General features: G+C 37.2%; 1 protein-coding gene across 15 annotated transcripts in view; it reads left to right on the top strand.

The window, feature by feature from the left end:
* LOC105489042 (spectrin repeat containing nuclear envelope protein 1) overlaps positions 1–16,496 on the top strand; it is a 536,331-nt gene that overhangs the window by 82,859 nt on the left and 436,976 nt on the right. For all 15 annotated transcript variants that reach the window (XM_011753636.2, XM_011753647.3, XM_011753641.2 and 12 more), the window contains one exon: positions 14,714–14,775. In XM_011753636.2, coding sequence (XP_011751938.2) covers positions 14,714–14,775 — 62 coding nt within the window. The remainder of the gene's footprint in view (positions 1–14,713; positions 14,776–16,496) is intronic.

The raw sequence follows: 16,496 nt of genomic DNA, 5'->3' as shown, positions 1-16,496 counted from the left end.
TTCATTTTGAAATAAATGGAGGAGGCAGCATCTCTTGGTGGTCAGGTGTTTGGCTGTAGTCCCAAATAGAAATAGGAGCAAATCTTAACCCCGCTTTGAATGCAGTCTATCGAACATAGCATACAACTAATGAGAACTACAAATCTCATTATTGTTGGGACTGTGCTGCTATTTTCATTGTTACTGGGACTGTTTAAATTTTCAGAATTTAGTAGTTAACATTGTAGCTAGTGCAGCAGATGCCTGGGGCACAGTGCAGACCATGCCCCTCAGCTCTGAGGCCCTCATTCCCAGCTCTCCAAGTGTTGCCTGCTAAAGACTCACAGCTGAGCCTCTCCCCAGGACTGGTCCTCAGCCCCGGGGATCTGCCTTTCTCAAGTTATACCTCCTCCCAGGGCCACCCCATATCCAGCAACTGGCCAATACCTGGATGCAAAGTCCTAGCCCCTTGCCTTCATTTAGGACATCTCTGAAAGACTCTCCTAGCTTCAGCTACATAATTGCATGAGTCCAGCATCTCCCAGTGTCCTGTTCGTCTTCTCCACACTTAAAGTTTTCAGTTCTTGAGACCACATGCTAAAAAACCTCCTGCTGATAAAATTGCTTCTAGAATTTGTTTCCCTGTTATCCTGACCTATGACACATGATATAATAATAATACCAAAGGCAGATGCAAATACAGACATGTGAAAGGGAAATTATTCTGTGGATTCATAGGTGAACCAATTCCCATAAACATTTCCTGCTCTATTGAGGAGGCTTAAGCAGTAGTAAGATGGGCTGAGAATGAGGATAGACAAGGTTGAAGAACTGGGGATAGGCGGTCAAGTTGTCCCTGGATAGAACTCTTTATAGTTTGTAGCTCAGGAAGATAACTGAGCATCATGGCCTAGCTTAGAGGTGCTCTATCAACCAGCTGGATTCTGGCCATGTCATTTTTCATATGGCACAGGGGGAAAGGGAGTAAGGAGGGTTTCACCTGACTTTGGCACTTGCTTGCTGAGATACCCATTTCTGACATGGCTTCCCCATCTGTGAGTTGGGAATTGCGTCTACATTGCCTATCTCCAGATAGGATGTGATATGTAAAGTTATTCTGGAAACCCCAGTCGGCAATTTGGACCTGAGAGTAGAATGAAGTAATTGAAGGTATGGGCTTTTGAGGCAGACAGATATCCATGCTCCACGTTTAGTGTCTGTGTCACCTCAAGCAAGTTGATGAACCTCGTTTGCTCCAATCTCTTTACATGTAAAATTGGTGAGGGTAGAGGATATTTCCTCACATGGTTATTGCAAAGTTGTTTTTTTTTTTTTTTTTTTTGAGACGGAGTCTCGCTCTGTTGCCCAGGCTGGAGTGCAGTGGCCGGATCTCAGCTCACTGCAAGCTCCGCTTCCTGGGTTTACGCCATTCTCCTGCCTCAGCCTCCCGAGTAGCTGGGACTACAGGCGCCGCCACCTCGCCCGGCTAGTTTTTTGTATTATTTTTAGTAGACACGGGGTTTCACCGTGTTAGCCAGGATGGTCTCGATCTCCAGACCTCGTGATCCGCCCGTCTCGGCCTCCCAAAGTGCTGGGATTACAGGCTTGAGCCACCGCGCCCGGCCAACTTATTGCAAAGTTTTAATTAGATAATATGTGTAGTGAATATGTGCAACATATGCCTGCCACATATATTCTAAATAGAACATAGATTCCTATTATTATTAAAAGTGACCTTTAAAATTATTCATTACTATACAAATACATTTTAGCATATGAGGTTGGATTGACACTTAGGAAATTTATTTCTGACACCCACCAGCTGCTGTCTCTTGTGGAAGCCCCTGCAGCTGCCGCTGTGGCCACAGGTTTTGGAGTCCAGTGGATCTTCTATTATGAGGAACGTGGCTAATACCATGCTAGATCTGAAGCAGCCGAAAGCAACAGCACCACCTGGTGCTCTGTTCCGGATTAACCACTGACCAAGTGGCTCATTGAATTACTTGCTGGGGGTTGAGATTGTTTGAAATTGGAATATCTAACATTGGCTCTTCAAACTCTATGATTTGACCTTATTTCTCAGGTTCACTCTTTCAGGTGCTTGCTGTTTTTCATTTCATCCCCATCTAAGATTTATGATTTTTGTTGTTAAAATTGTACCTCTCTTTACATCTTCTCAAGGGGACAGGCAGTATAAAATATAAGTGAAATTGTGTCAAATTATTGTATCTGTCCTTGGATACTGATGAAATAATATATAAATCTGTAATATAAATATGTAAATATGTAAATATAAATATTTATATATTATGAGAGAGAGAGAGACAGAGGGAATATTTAGATCACAGGGTGAGACTAAGAAATAATATTAGCAGTAATTTGAAATGCAAAATCCCAAAATGTGAAAATGTAAGATTGTAAAATCTTGAACCTACTTAAGATAGTAATTTGATGAAAAGCAACGACCAAACTTTGAAAGCACTCTCTGAGAACAGTCATGTTTATTTGAGAGAACGGTGGGTTTTTTAAAAGTGTAGACTAAATGTTGGACTTAAATATATGAACACTGTGACCAGCTTTTCTCCCTGCTTCTCCCCTATTCCACACAAAACAATGTATTTTGAATGGTTGAAACTCTTGGTATTGAAATACAGTTTCAGGTTAAAATAAAGTGGTTGTATGAAGGTAGTATTTCAGGGCATTTTTCAAGACTCCCTTTCTTTCTTTTGCCCTGGTATTGCTAAGAGCTCATGACAGGAAAATATTTCATAGTTTTGGTGGCTTTCTTGCAAAAGCGGGAGACGCAACATTTTACAGGAGGGAGCTGGCTACATGTGGCAAGTTTGTCCAGCCTCAGCTTGAAGTCCTTCTCAAGGCTTCTGTGCCCTCTGAGATCAGTTGTCTTCTAAGAGATCAGTTGTCTTCGTGTTTTCATTAATATATACCTTTATAGGTAATTCAGTAGGAAAGCTCTTAGATGTAAAGGCAGCATTTTCTCCTTGGCTTCCATCGTAGCAAACAGTGGGAGGGTAGGCTTTCATGTTTTCTACCAGAATAATCTTTAATCATGTAGCAGTGATAGTTTTTAAATCTACTAATATATTTCTTGTCACTGTTCTTAACTTTTCTTTGCATATACAAAACCTGGACTGTGGTGTAATTCTTTTTGATTACTGTTTTCCCCGCTGGACTCTCAGGAACCAAACCCATCCTCTCAGATTGCATCCACAGCTGGTCAGCAGAATGGCTGGGACACGTGAGGGGCACAGTGGAATTTATTAAATAAGTGAATTAAATAATCAGCAAATCGATCTGGTCAAAATTAGATTAGGGTAAGAGTCTGATTATTTAAACACTGGTCATTATTCTGTAACTCTTCAGCCTTCACTCTAGTTTCTAGATTTTTGGCATATTTCCTCACCCCCACTACTCTTTAGCTTCCTTGTTCACATCCACGTTAGTGATCTTCTCTGTGTATGTGGCATGTTATTTGTGAGAACCCAAATGAGAAATGTATACAAAACATGAATAAGTTCAAGTGCTGTACAGATAAGAGGTAAAAGGTATTTTCATTACTTTACTATCCGATCACTGTCTTCTGCAACATTATACACAAAAATAGAGGAAGAAAAAGGTATCAGGAAAAAAATCCACAAAAGTTCTGCTTGAAACTATTCAAATGTGGTCTTGATTTAGAACTAAAAGGTTTGAAGTGCCACAATAAGCTGTGCTGTTTTTCCTCCCGTTGTATTGATTGCTTCATTCTCTCTATTGTGATTATTACCCTCTGAGTGCACATCTCCATCCCTGCACTTCTGTGTGATTCACACAACCCTTTTTCTGTAAGTCTTTGTTTTCAAACTCAGAATCTTTTGGATTTTAGAAACGTAATTTGATACACATACTATTTATTATGGTTCACTCTCAATCAGGGTCTGTGGCAGCACCTTGCAATCAAAGACGTTGGTACTTCTGCAGAGAAAAGTATGAATTTTCACATTAAGTGGGATAATGAAAGACTATAAATAGCATTTTCTCAATTCAGGTCATTTTTTTTGCTACCAAATTATTTACTACAGGTCAATTTTTTGCTACCAAATTATTTGCTACAAAGTTACAAACTTGAGGCCCATCCAAGGCTTCAAGGCTGATGCATCTGTCCCCTCCTCTCTTCCACACCCTGACACATATGAGACAAATTCTTTGTGAGATGACAGCATTTCCACATTGTTGTTGCCCTAGAAGCCAACCCAGTGCCTAGTACATTTTCTAATATGTGTGTTCTTGTATAACTGCACCACTGTGACAGATATATTAAAATTTGGTAAATTTTAAGATTTTTAAAATATTTGTTTTTTAAAAAATAGATTTTGCTTTATAAAGTTCTAAAATATTTTTTAGAGGTTTAGAATTGTAAGATAAATCGAACACGCTATCAGGATCTATACACCCTCTCCCACTCATACCTGCCCACCACATAAGGCCAAACTTTCCAGATGTGAATGACATAATTTTAGACATCATAAGATATTTTAATTCATAATCGAAAAATTGTGTAATTTCTATATAGCCTTTCAGCAGAAGTCTCAGATTTACTATATTTTGTCGCTTCTCAAATAGATACATCTCACGTTAAAGGATTTCTGCTTAAACAAACATAAATTGTGTTAATAGCCCAATATGGTAATAACTGTGGAGTCATGTATTGGACAATAATAACTCTGTTTAAACATTGATAGTCATAGTAATGTTATATATGTTTTCAAAAGTTTACACTGGTTTATGCCCATTGTCATACATAAATGAAAAGTTTAGGTAGAGGTTGTCAACTGGGATGATTTTTACCCCCAGCAGAAATTTGGCAATGTCTAGAGGTATCTTTGATGGTCAGACTAGTGTGTAGGGTACTACCAGCATCTCATGTGTAAAGGCCAATGTTGCTAGACATCCTATAATGCATAAGACTGCCTCCCATGACAAAGAATCATCTTCCCCAAATGTCAATATTGCTGAGGTTGAGAAACTCTAACTTAGGAGCTGAGATAATTATATTCCTTTCATTCTATCTGCCTTAGATTTAAAGTGAAATGGTACATTTTGCAAATGTAACTTTAACAAAATTAGACTCTTTCAATCTAGCCACTGGTTTTAAATACAAAAGAAATGCAACTCCAATTCTGAAAGTCTTAAGAGCAATGTAAGTCTTTACTGACATTCACTTGAAAAAAAAATTTGAAGCAGTCATTAGAGGACTCTACACAGGCAAGACTCCCTAAAAATTCTCTCATCTTTTCCCTCAAGCCCACAGCTGTAGATAGATGTTAATTTTCTCTCCTCTTCTCCTCTGTCCCTTCCCATCAATCCATGTCAGAACTCATGTAGAGTAACTTTGGTTGCCTTTGTTCTTTGCAATTTTTAATCCATTACTTGTCTGATTAGAAGAGGAAAAGCCTAGGAGACAGGCCCAAACAATTAAGCCTAGAATCTTTGCATTATGGAAAACAGAGTGAGGCAGGAGGAGAAGGACCCCTCCACCCCCACCACCCACACACACATGTAAATGCCTTTATTTCAGTTAGCCTTTGCTGTGTAACAAACTGCTCCAAAATTCTGTGACTTAAGCCAATCACAATTCATCCTTCCTCACAGTATGTGGATTTGCTGGTTAGTTCACAGTTAAATATGGATGGTTTCATAAGGACACATCTATAAGACAATATACCAGGCAGGGGGCTGATCTTTAGGAATGCGATATTGAGAAAAATGCTTTCTTTCCACAAGGAATTTGTATCAAGTATGTATGGATGTGGGAGAGAGGAGGTATCAGAAGCATCAGCCTTGAAGTCTCAGGCCTCAGTTTGTTGACTTCCCTTGGGTTCACCTGTGGCTGAGTTCACCTGCAGGGCTAACTGAGCTTGAAGATCCAAGGTGATTAGTTCGTGCCTGGTGGTTAGTTCTAGCTAACAAATGGGACATCTGAATTCTTGCACAGATGGAAACATTTTCTAATATAAACTGCTTTCTTTGCACAGGGGTTTTAGGATGCAGATCCAGGACAGCTAAAACAGAAACTTTACGACCTCTTAAGGCCTAGATCAGATGACATAAAGTCATTTCTGCTGCATTATTAATTAAACAAGTACCGTACGAGTTCAGATTCAAGGGGAAGGGAAATTGATTCTACCCCTGGATGGGAGGAAGGACAAAGTCATCATACAAAGGATACATAGTTGGACCAGAGGATTTTGTGGCCATAATTTAAAATCTGTCCTCTGGTTGCTACTGTTTGTTTTCTTCCTGCATGGAAAATACATTCATCCACTCTCAAGGTATCAAAATCTCCTGTAGCCTTCGGTTTGGCATCAAGCTCTAAGTCCTGTGTTGCATTGTTTGCATCTTGTCCAGATAGAGATGAGGTTCCTCAGGTGAAATTTCTCTCAATCCATAGACCCGTAAACTAAAAAGAGAAGTTACCCACTCCCCAATTCTTCAACATGGAGTGATGAGGCAGGAGTGCGGTCACTGCAATAGATGCTTCTGTCCAAGGGGCGAGAGAATTGAACAGAGGGAGCAATTGTGGTCCAGCCATTCTGAAATCCAGTGAGCCGCATGTGGCCAGTTCCTTTCATCCAGGGGCAAGGCATGTTCCTTGTTATCTTGGTAAGAAATAGCTCAGGATTGTGACTGATAGTTTCCTTAGCCTTCTTCCTAGCCACACAAAGTTGTGGTTCCAGTCTCCTGTTCATTCGGAATGGTACTGTCCCTTCAGTGAAAGCTGTGGCTTCCTAAAAACTTGTCTGTAGTGCGTTCTGTGCACTCAACTTTGCAAAAAAAGATTTGCAAAGTAAGAAAAAGCTTCAGGGTAACAGTAACTCAAAGGTATGACTATTGTTGGAAACTCAGAAAGTGTTTGACTTATTTAAACTCCACATATCTCAACTTGAAAATCTCAACTTTGAAACAAATATTGGACACAGATGAGGCTGCTGTGGGCAGTGCTCCTTAAGATGCTTAGAAGCTGGTTTGTCTAGTTGGGAAGGTCAAACTGGGTGCCACCTTAAATCTTTCCAAATGCTCTCTTTTTCCCGAGCCTTATTGAGGTATAATCGACGAATACAACTTATATATATTTAAGTTGTATAGTGTGATGGTTTGATGTACATATAAATTGTGAAATGATTACCAAAATCAAGTTAATTAACACATCTATGACAGATAAATAAAGAGAATGTGACACACACGTACAATTGAATATTATTCCTCCATAAAAAATAAGGAAATCCTACCATTTGCAATGATGTGGATGAACCTGAGGGACATTATGCTAAATTAAGTAAGTGAGATACAGAATGAAAGGTACTCTGTGATATCATTTATATGCTAAACAAGTCAAACTCTTCCTGAGTTTTTAACAATAGATTTGCTCTTTGATTTGCTCTTACCCAGAAGCTTTTTCTTACTTTGCAATTTTTTTTTTTTGGAAAGACTAGGAATAACAAAACATCTTATTTTTCAATTCATCATATCCTAGGCCTCTGTGTTTCCTCTGCCTTGTACCTGCAAATGAAACAGCTCACTTCTGTCTCTTCCAGCACCTTATAAAGTGTAGCTAAAAGAAGCCAATGGACACTGTCACCATTCTGCAAGGAAATCTCCCTAGCCAGAATCATGAGTTCAAGTTACTGCAGGTGACAGAATATATAATATACAAAATACGTACGGCTCTTTCTCCAATTTCCAGTGGCGGTTCCCTCACTGCTCAATCAGCTTCCACTAATAGGCTCTTTGTGTCCTTCCACTCTCCTTCCCCTATTTGGTCCCAAGGCCAACGCCGTATGTCTTACTTAAATTTTTGTTAGAGCAACAGCACACTCCCAGTAGCAGTTTCTGTTTTGGTTAGCCTTTCCTGTGCAACAAACCACCACCAAATCTTAGTGGCATGGAGCAACAACAGTTTAGGATTTCTCATGTTTATGTGAGTGAGCTGAATGTTCCTTCTGCCAGCTGTGCCTGGGCCCATTCACATGGCTGCATGCAGCTCCGGGGAATCAGTTGGACTGGCAGGTCCAGAGCGGCTCACTCATGAGTCAGGCAGCTGTTGCTGGCTGCCATCTGAGGTACCTTAGTTCTCCTCCAAGTGACTTCTTTTTTTTTTTTTTTTTTTAAGCTGTATTTTTACTCATTGAAACACTAGGTGAAATCAGGGTAAAGTCAACTAAAGGAGGAATGGTTGTTTCATTCATTTGTACTTAAACCAGCCAAAGTAGTACAAATGTCATTATGATGCAGCAAATACAAGACCTCTTTCTACAAATATTAGCATAACCAACAAATCAGGGGCTATAATAAAACAGAGCCAAAAAGGGTGAGGACATCAAAGAAGTATGTTACAGCTTAACCCTTTACCTCAATAGAGTTTTAAAAAAATAAGTAAAGCCTCCCAATCTCCCAAAATAGGAATATACCTTCATCACACCAATTTGTACTTATATTACTTATTCTTAAGGTTTAGAATCTATCCTCCAAGTGACTTCTTATTCACGAGGATCTTAGAGCAGCTTCCTTGTGTAGAGGTCTCAGAGCAGAGTTGAATTCCAGTATAGCCAAAGTGGAATCTCAAGTCCTCTTAAGGCCTAACCTCAGATGTCACTTAAAATCACTGCTTTCATATTATTGATCAATGCAGATCTCAATGCCAGCCCAGACTCAAGGTCTGGGGAAGTGAGACCACATCCTAAGAGAAGGGGCAATAAGATCACATTGCAAAGGATGTGCTAATCAAAATGGGAAGGATTTCTGGTCGTATTTGGAAATCCGCCTGGTCCTGTAAATGTTTTTCATTCATATACTCAATTTTAAAATTTTAACACTGAGTAGTTATATGCACCTGTAAATTGTTCATTTTATTGTGTTGGACTATTCAATATACTTTAGTCCCTACCCATATATAATAAAGTTAGCGTTGATTTTAGCAACTGTAGATATGCAATCCGTATAATTGTGATCCCAAATCAAGTCATTTGACTGTGGCTGGTAATTAATAATCATTACCTTGTCACTCCATGCCTTTGCTGTTGTGTTCCCCCTTTGTAGTCACATCATTTGGTTGTGGGAAGAAATTCAATCTGCATTTGTCTGTTTTTTCAATTTCATTCCAATATTTTATTGAGATGTATTTGCCTGCATCAAAAATGATGAAAAATCTTTATTAGATACTACCAGGAATGATATGATTTTAAATGTGTGATTTGTTTTAAATTAACATTTACATTTATATTTTTAGATAATTTAAATCCTTAAGACATTTATTTAAGCTATCATTATCATTAAAGCAACCTATCAGGCATAATAATCTGCAAAAAGAAAACCCCAAAAAGTTTGTCATAACCTACTGCAATTTCTTGTAAATGTATCAATGCATGGTACCATTTATTTATTTATTTATTTTTGCCAGAGATTGCAATTTCATGCTTACCTATATATATTTACATAAACAGCATTTCTTTCTTCTTAGTATTAGTTAATTAATTAACTTTTGAGACACAGTTTCACTCTGTCTCCCAGGCTGGAGTGCAGTGGCATGATCTCGGCTCACTGCAACCTCTGCCTCCCAGGTTCAAGTGATTCTCCTACCTTAGCCTCTCATGTAGCTGGGATTACAGGTGCCCACCACCATGTCTGGCTAATTTTTGTGTTATTCATAGAGACAGAGTTTCACCATGTTGGCCAGGCTAGTCTCAAACTCTTCATCTCAAGTGATCTTCCTGCCTGGGCCTCCCAAAGTGCTGGGATTACAGGCATGAGCCACAGCACCCGGACTCTTCCTAGTATATATATATTAAATGTGATATTAATTACAGATGGATACTTCTAGAAATTTACTATTTTGCTCTTTATGATAGTTTATGATTCTGATGCAAATACCTTATGCATTATTATGTACATACTGATACGTGAAATGCTATATCTCTCAGAAATAAATTATTATGGAAGAATGTATTCAATATATTAAAATATACTAATTTCATTTACTATCTGAATTTTAAACATACCATCCGTTAAGTGGATATTGTCATTTATTTTAATACTTTTGTAATTTAGTAAATCTATTTAAAAGTTAGTGGTCATAAGACCCTGTGACACAGTTTCACATCACAAATTTGGTAAATTTGTTGTGTATGGTAAAATTAAAAGTATATTTAATATGTTTCTAGACAGTATATTATTTGTGATTGATTGCAACGGCTGCACAATAACCCAAGCCACCTTTTATTATGATCGCTGGGCTTCCAGGTACATGTTTAAGTCACCTGGAGTAAACCACAATTGCGTAGTACCCACAGGTGACTATTAGTATGACTCATCAGGAAGAAAATCATGAACTGTCATCAGCTGTGATCATTTCTTAATAGTCATATGGAATCACAGTTGCTAAATTGGGCCTCATTTGTGCATTTGTTGTGTGTCATGATCTTGCCCTGAAATGGCAAAACACTGAGAAAATATCTAAAAATGGGCAAAGAAATACAGAAATTGAATATCTCAGCCAGAACCCTTTATTTTTTTACTCATTTCTACAGAGGGATATTACCTTATGATATTACCCAGAGCTAGGTGTTTATATAGCCTCAGCAGACTCCAGCTCCTGAGGTCTGTAGGACTAGCTGCTTTTGAAATAGGGAAAGCAACGCGAGCCTCAAGGATGAAGGACCCAGAGAGTTTTTGGAACTCGTTTGTGGTTGTTGCTTTTAATGTTACACAATCTGGCCTTTAGGAACCTATTACGATTTAGGTTATAGGAGAGAAGGAGAATTTGAACCAATTCTACTCAGTAATAATCACCCACACCAAAAACTGGTCTTAAATCAGAGCCTATTACAGCTGTATAGCACCCACACTATAGTGTGGCTTCCCCAGCCCCACCTCTCCTCTACCCTGATGCTGCTGTCATGTCATCCATTTTATGATGCCTTTGCTATTGGTCTAAATTCTCATAACTCTTCTCAAGTAGAAAAGTTGTAGACAGAAACATTGTTAATAAAGTTGTTACTTGTTAAATATATTTAAACTGTTTTCTTAAATATAATGACATATAAAGTCATGTGTAGCTTAATGATGGAGTTATATTCTGAGAAATTTGTCTTCTAGGTGCATTCATTGTTGTGGGAACACTGTAGAGTGTACTTGCACAAACCTAGAGAGTATAGACTATTACACATCTAGGCTACATGATATAGCCTGTTACTCCTAGGCTACAAACTTGTATGGCATGTGACTGTACTGAATATTGTAAGCAATTGTAGCACATGGTAAGTATTTTGTGTATCTGAACATGTCTAAATATAGAAAAGGCAATGGGTTACCTAAGTATAGAAAAGGCAATAGTGGGAGGAGGTCACTAGACAACTGGAATTTTTCAGTTGTGTTTATAATCTTATGGCATTACTGTCATGTATGAGGTTTGTCATTGGCCGAAAAATCATTATGCAGTGCATGACGGTACTTAAGAACTTCATAGACCTCGTCATGAAGGTTCATTTTGTTCCTTGTCAACAGCACTAAAAGGAAATGTTATTGCTCGTTAAACTTTTAACACAAGTTGATAGACATTCGTTGCGTGTTTCTGTTACTTCCACAAATTAAACATTTTATGTTCTTGGTATCAGGTTTAACTACCAAATCTTGGGAGTAAGTTTTTCAAGTTTTACATAAAAAATGAGGGTTTGCTGAATAATTAAAAAATTTTTTTCTTTTAGGAAAATAGTAAGTAAAATCAGAAAAATATTTACTTAGAATTCAGCGAAGTCTGATAATACAAAAAGTGAATTGTAGGACCTTGTAAAATCTGTTTTTGCAACCATAGTAAAAAAGGAAACACGTAAAGAATTTGACATTTAAATATATGCTGTGCTACAAAAAAAGATAATTTGAGGATTCTGAAAAAAGGCCAGTTAGCTGAAGTCTAACTATAAACTCAGAGATTTACCATCAGAGGAAATTGTTACAATAGTATTGTTATTTCATTAAAGGTTATAATAGTGAAAATATAACAATTTATATTAAGAAGTAATATATCATCAGATTATATATTTAATTTTATGACAGTATACATTAACATATTATACCAATTTATATTGACATTTTTAAGCAGTGGTATTTTGTGATGTTTATAAAAGAATATAATCTCAAGTTGAGTATAAACAATTTACATATAATCTGTGTTTATTTTAGATTTTGAATTGGATTTTATGCATTATAAAGTTCCAAATTCCATCAAACCTACCTTGATTAGTTAAGATCATTTTGCTGCTACCTAACTTTATTTATACAACCTAAAGTTTCTCAGGATAAAAAATTTGAACTATAAATTTATAATTTTCATGAGATTAAAATTTGATAGATGAATGTGGTAATTTTTATGCTACCCTTGAGTGACAGTATAATGGCAGAGTGTACTACTAGATTTCTGAAGTCTACAGCATGGCTCTGCCACTGGATGACCTTAGTAGTTCAGTGTCTTGACAGCTTTGTATGTAAAATGTGCATTATAATAGTTCCCGCTCATAGATCTGTGACAAGAATTAATGGATTAGTATATATATCATGTTATATGTAATATATGATAAATGATAATTAAAATATAAAGTGATTGATTTATCTAAATGTCAGTGCCTGGTATACAGGAAATGCTACTTATTTTTATACTGATTTGTTTTTTATATACACTTGAAAATTAAAGAGCATGTTAAAATATATTAGAGGTAATGGATTCTGTCAGTTTTATAGATAGATTCAAAATTTCTCCAAATTAAAAGGTTTTGTATTTATTTTCTTCACTCATTCATTCTTATTGGTTGTACTTGTAGGCATTGGGAATCAAGTTGCTGTCCTCCTGGGCTTTACATTCTAGTAGACAAGCAAATGGTCTGGGCTGAAGCACAGACAAGGTCAGAGACAAAGACAGAGATTTGAGTATCATCCCTCAAAGGCGAGGGATTGAAATTATTTCTTGTTTATGCCCCCCACAACATAGTGTTTACTAGTTTGTTAACAGCTGACATGCTGGTAGGGTGGATAAAATTCACTTCTTCTTTTGAAGGTATTAAACCACTTCTCTGTGGCTTTTATCTCTTTTTTTTTTAGCTTTATTTTATGTGCAGTGATTACATGTGCAGGTTTGTTACATGACTAAATTGTGTGTCGCTGAGTTTTGTGTATGAATGATCTTGTCACCTGGTTAGTGAGCATATTACCCAATAGATAGTTTTTCAACCCACATCCCCCTCCCAGGATACAAAATCAATGTACAACATTTGGTGGCATTTCTATACACCAACAACTTATAACTTGAGAGCAAAATCAAGGATGCAACCCCATGTACAATAGTCACACACAATAAAATACCTTGGAATACACTAAAGAGATGAAAGATCTCTGCCAGAAGAACCATAAAACACTGCTGAAAGAAATCATAGATGATACAAACAAATGGAAAAGCAACCCATGCTTATGGATGAGAAGAATCAATATTGTGAAAATAGCCGTATTGCCCAAAGCAATCTACATATTCAATGCTGTTCCTGTCAAACTACCAACATCATTTTTATCTCTTCAAACCTCTAATTAAAGCCTTCACAAACCCTACCTCTTTCCCTTTCTATATTAGTTTCCTCTTGTTACCTAACAAAGTACCACAAACCTTGAAGTTTAAAGCAACAATCATTTATTATCTGCAAATGTTTGCATGTCAGGAGTCCATGCAAAGCTTAGCTGCATTATCTGTTCAGGGTCTTGCAAGGCTATAACTAAGGCATCAGCTGGATTTCATTCTTATCTGGAGGCTCAACTATGGAAGAACCCACTTTTGGGCTCTGTCACCATGTTAGCAGAATTCATTCCCTGTGACTGTTTGACAAGGGCCTGGTGCCTTGCTTGCTGTTCAGTGAGATTGCACTTCACTCCTGAAGAGAACCTCAAGTTCCTTGCCATTGAGCCTTTCCAAAGGAACTTCACAACCTGGCTGGTTGCTTCTTCTAGGCCAGCAGGAGAATCTCTCATTCCAGTCAGCTAAGCTGGAGTATCATAAAGTAACATGATCACAAGTGTGGCATCTCATCACCATTGTCATATCCTATTGGCTAGACACAAGTCACAGGTTCTGCCCACATTCTGCCAGCATAAAAATGGGGACTCCATGTGGTGGGAATTTTTGGAGGTCACTCCAGGGTGTAGTCACCACACTCCCATCTGGGTGAAGTTCCTTTAGTGCTTCATGTATACGGCTCTATCTTATTGCATTACTCTGTAACCCTCTGCTATTCATAGCCCTTGCTTGTCCATTTCCACCTCTAGATATTTTATAGCAGAGACCTTGCCCTATTCAGCCCTCTGTATTCCTTTGCAGTTAGCATGAAACTCAGCACTTAGTGGTCTTGGTGAATTTTTATTTTTAACAGGTTTGTTGAAGTATATGAATTTTAAATAAGTGGACGAAGGTAAACATAGTGCTAACATATGGCAAATTTTAAAGCATTTGCAGATAATTTTAAAAGGAATAGTCTATATGATTATACAGGTCGACTTTTGTTGACTTTCCCCTTCAAGACAATAATTGGTAAAATGAATGAGAAAACTATTTCACAATTCCTTCCAGATTTGTATAACTAGGACTTTTTCTCATTATACAACTTCATGAAATATTACATTATTTAACCAGATTTCTTTTTCCTTCTAGATGAGCAAGAGATAGTACAAAAACGAACTTTCACAAAATGGATCAACTCTCATCTGGCCAAGGTAAAGGAAACTACCCAGCATTACGAGTTTACTTAGGTTGAGCCAGTAAATCATTAAATGTCCAGTATAACAAAATGCTTGTGTCCCCGTTGTCACTGTTGCAAATAATGATACTGGCAATCTTACTGGTTGGTCTAGCTGTTACCTAAGAGTGGAATTTGCTAGCATTGCTTCTGGGAAGAAATGAACTTATAGCTAGAGTGAAGAGCAGTTACTTCATGTCAGTTCTGTGAATCTTGAGAAACTATTTCATTCAATTATTTTTTCTAATACTAATGTGTGTGTCATATCAAAAGGAGAATTTGTGCTGGATTTTCGTTTGTGTGTGTTTGTTCCTATTAGGAACACAAAGAAGTTATAAGTGATCTGTGCTAAGCAAAAGGTTTTTTCTAAAGAGATTATGATAGTATCTCTCATCTCTGGGGCTTTGATTTAAAAAAGTAACCATGGTAATAGGATATGAAAAGGCTAAAATCATTCTAGTATTATCCCCACTGTCATTCAATGATACTAGGTGACTATATGTCTATATATTGTAATGTCTTTGAACATAAATACTAATATAAAATAAAGCTTAATCTTGATACAGTATAATAAAATTGATCTCTTGTACTGCTGATGAAAAAATAAGCAAACCAAGAGACATCATATTTGTAAAAATAAATTCAGATGATGGGACAGTTGTGTCTGAATTCAGTTAGAGGATTTGCTGATAATTTTTAAAGGAGTAGTCTATAGGATTATGTAGTTGAAGTTATGTGGACTCTCCCTTCAAGACAATAATTGGTTAAATGAATTAGATGATAAAGCAATTTTATCTTCCAATTCTTTATTCTCACTTTTGCTGAGAGTGGTGCCTGTAGTATGTAAAGCAAAACCCTATAGGCAGGTTTTGATCAGGGGCTTCCCCAAAGCCATTTTGATAGTGCAGAAGCAAACAAAGCATGACAGTTTATTTTAGTCCCATTCTACAGATTCACTGCTTACTTTGTGTCTGTGCTAGCCTTTGAAGACAGGAAAAAATTAGTAAAACACTTTCCCAGGCCTCGAGAAGTTCGCAATCCAGCCATGAAAACAGCCTAGAGTGACCTGTCTAGATACAGGATAAACCAGGGTCATCTCTCCTATGCTTTCTTTCCCAAAGCCACTTGATGAGAAGGGAATTTGGCCCAGTAGTTGCCCCACAATCTGCTCTGTAAAAAGGCAGTGGATACATAGGACTGATGACTTTGGGGCTTATTTTTTAAAGTCTCAGTTGGTCACACCTGGCCGCTATTTGTACTACAGAATTGTCATCAATTGGGGAAAAGTTGTTTTTTTAATTTTTCCAAAATGAAAAGAGTTATTATTTTTTCATAGTGTAAAGAGGTTACCTAATTGAAAATAATGTTAATAACGAAACTTTTAGAAAGTGTAAAGAAAGTAAAAGTAATCTTAAATCACATAATCCAGATACAGTCATCATTAAGATATTGGTCAACTGTATTCTACACACAGTTTCATATAAAGTGGTTTTATAGGATATTGTTTTGGAGCATCTATTTCACCCAACAGGTCAATCCATGACAATAGATAGAAATATGTAATTATTGTAATGGCTAAATAAACTTGGTCATGTTTATCTGTGATGAGTTAGCTAGTTGCCTGTTGAGGGTTATTTAGGTGGTTTTCAGTTGTTTCATATTATATAAAATACTACAGTGAAATTCCTGAGCATACAT

The sequence above is a fragment of the Macaca nemestrina genome, chromosome 5, assembly GCF_043159975.1.
Source record: "Macaca nemestrina isolate mMacNem1 chromosome 5, mMacNem.hap1, whole genome shotgun sequence".
Lineage (NCBI taxonomy): Eukaryota > Metazoa > Chordata > Mammalia > Primates > Cercopithecidae > Macaca > Macaca nemestrina.
The sequence above is the reverse complement of the archived record's forward strand: the minus strand, read 5'-3'. Positions and strand labels throughout refer to the sequence as shown.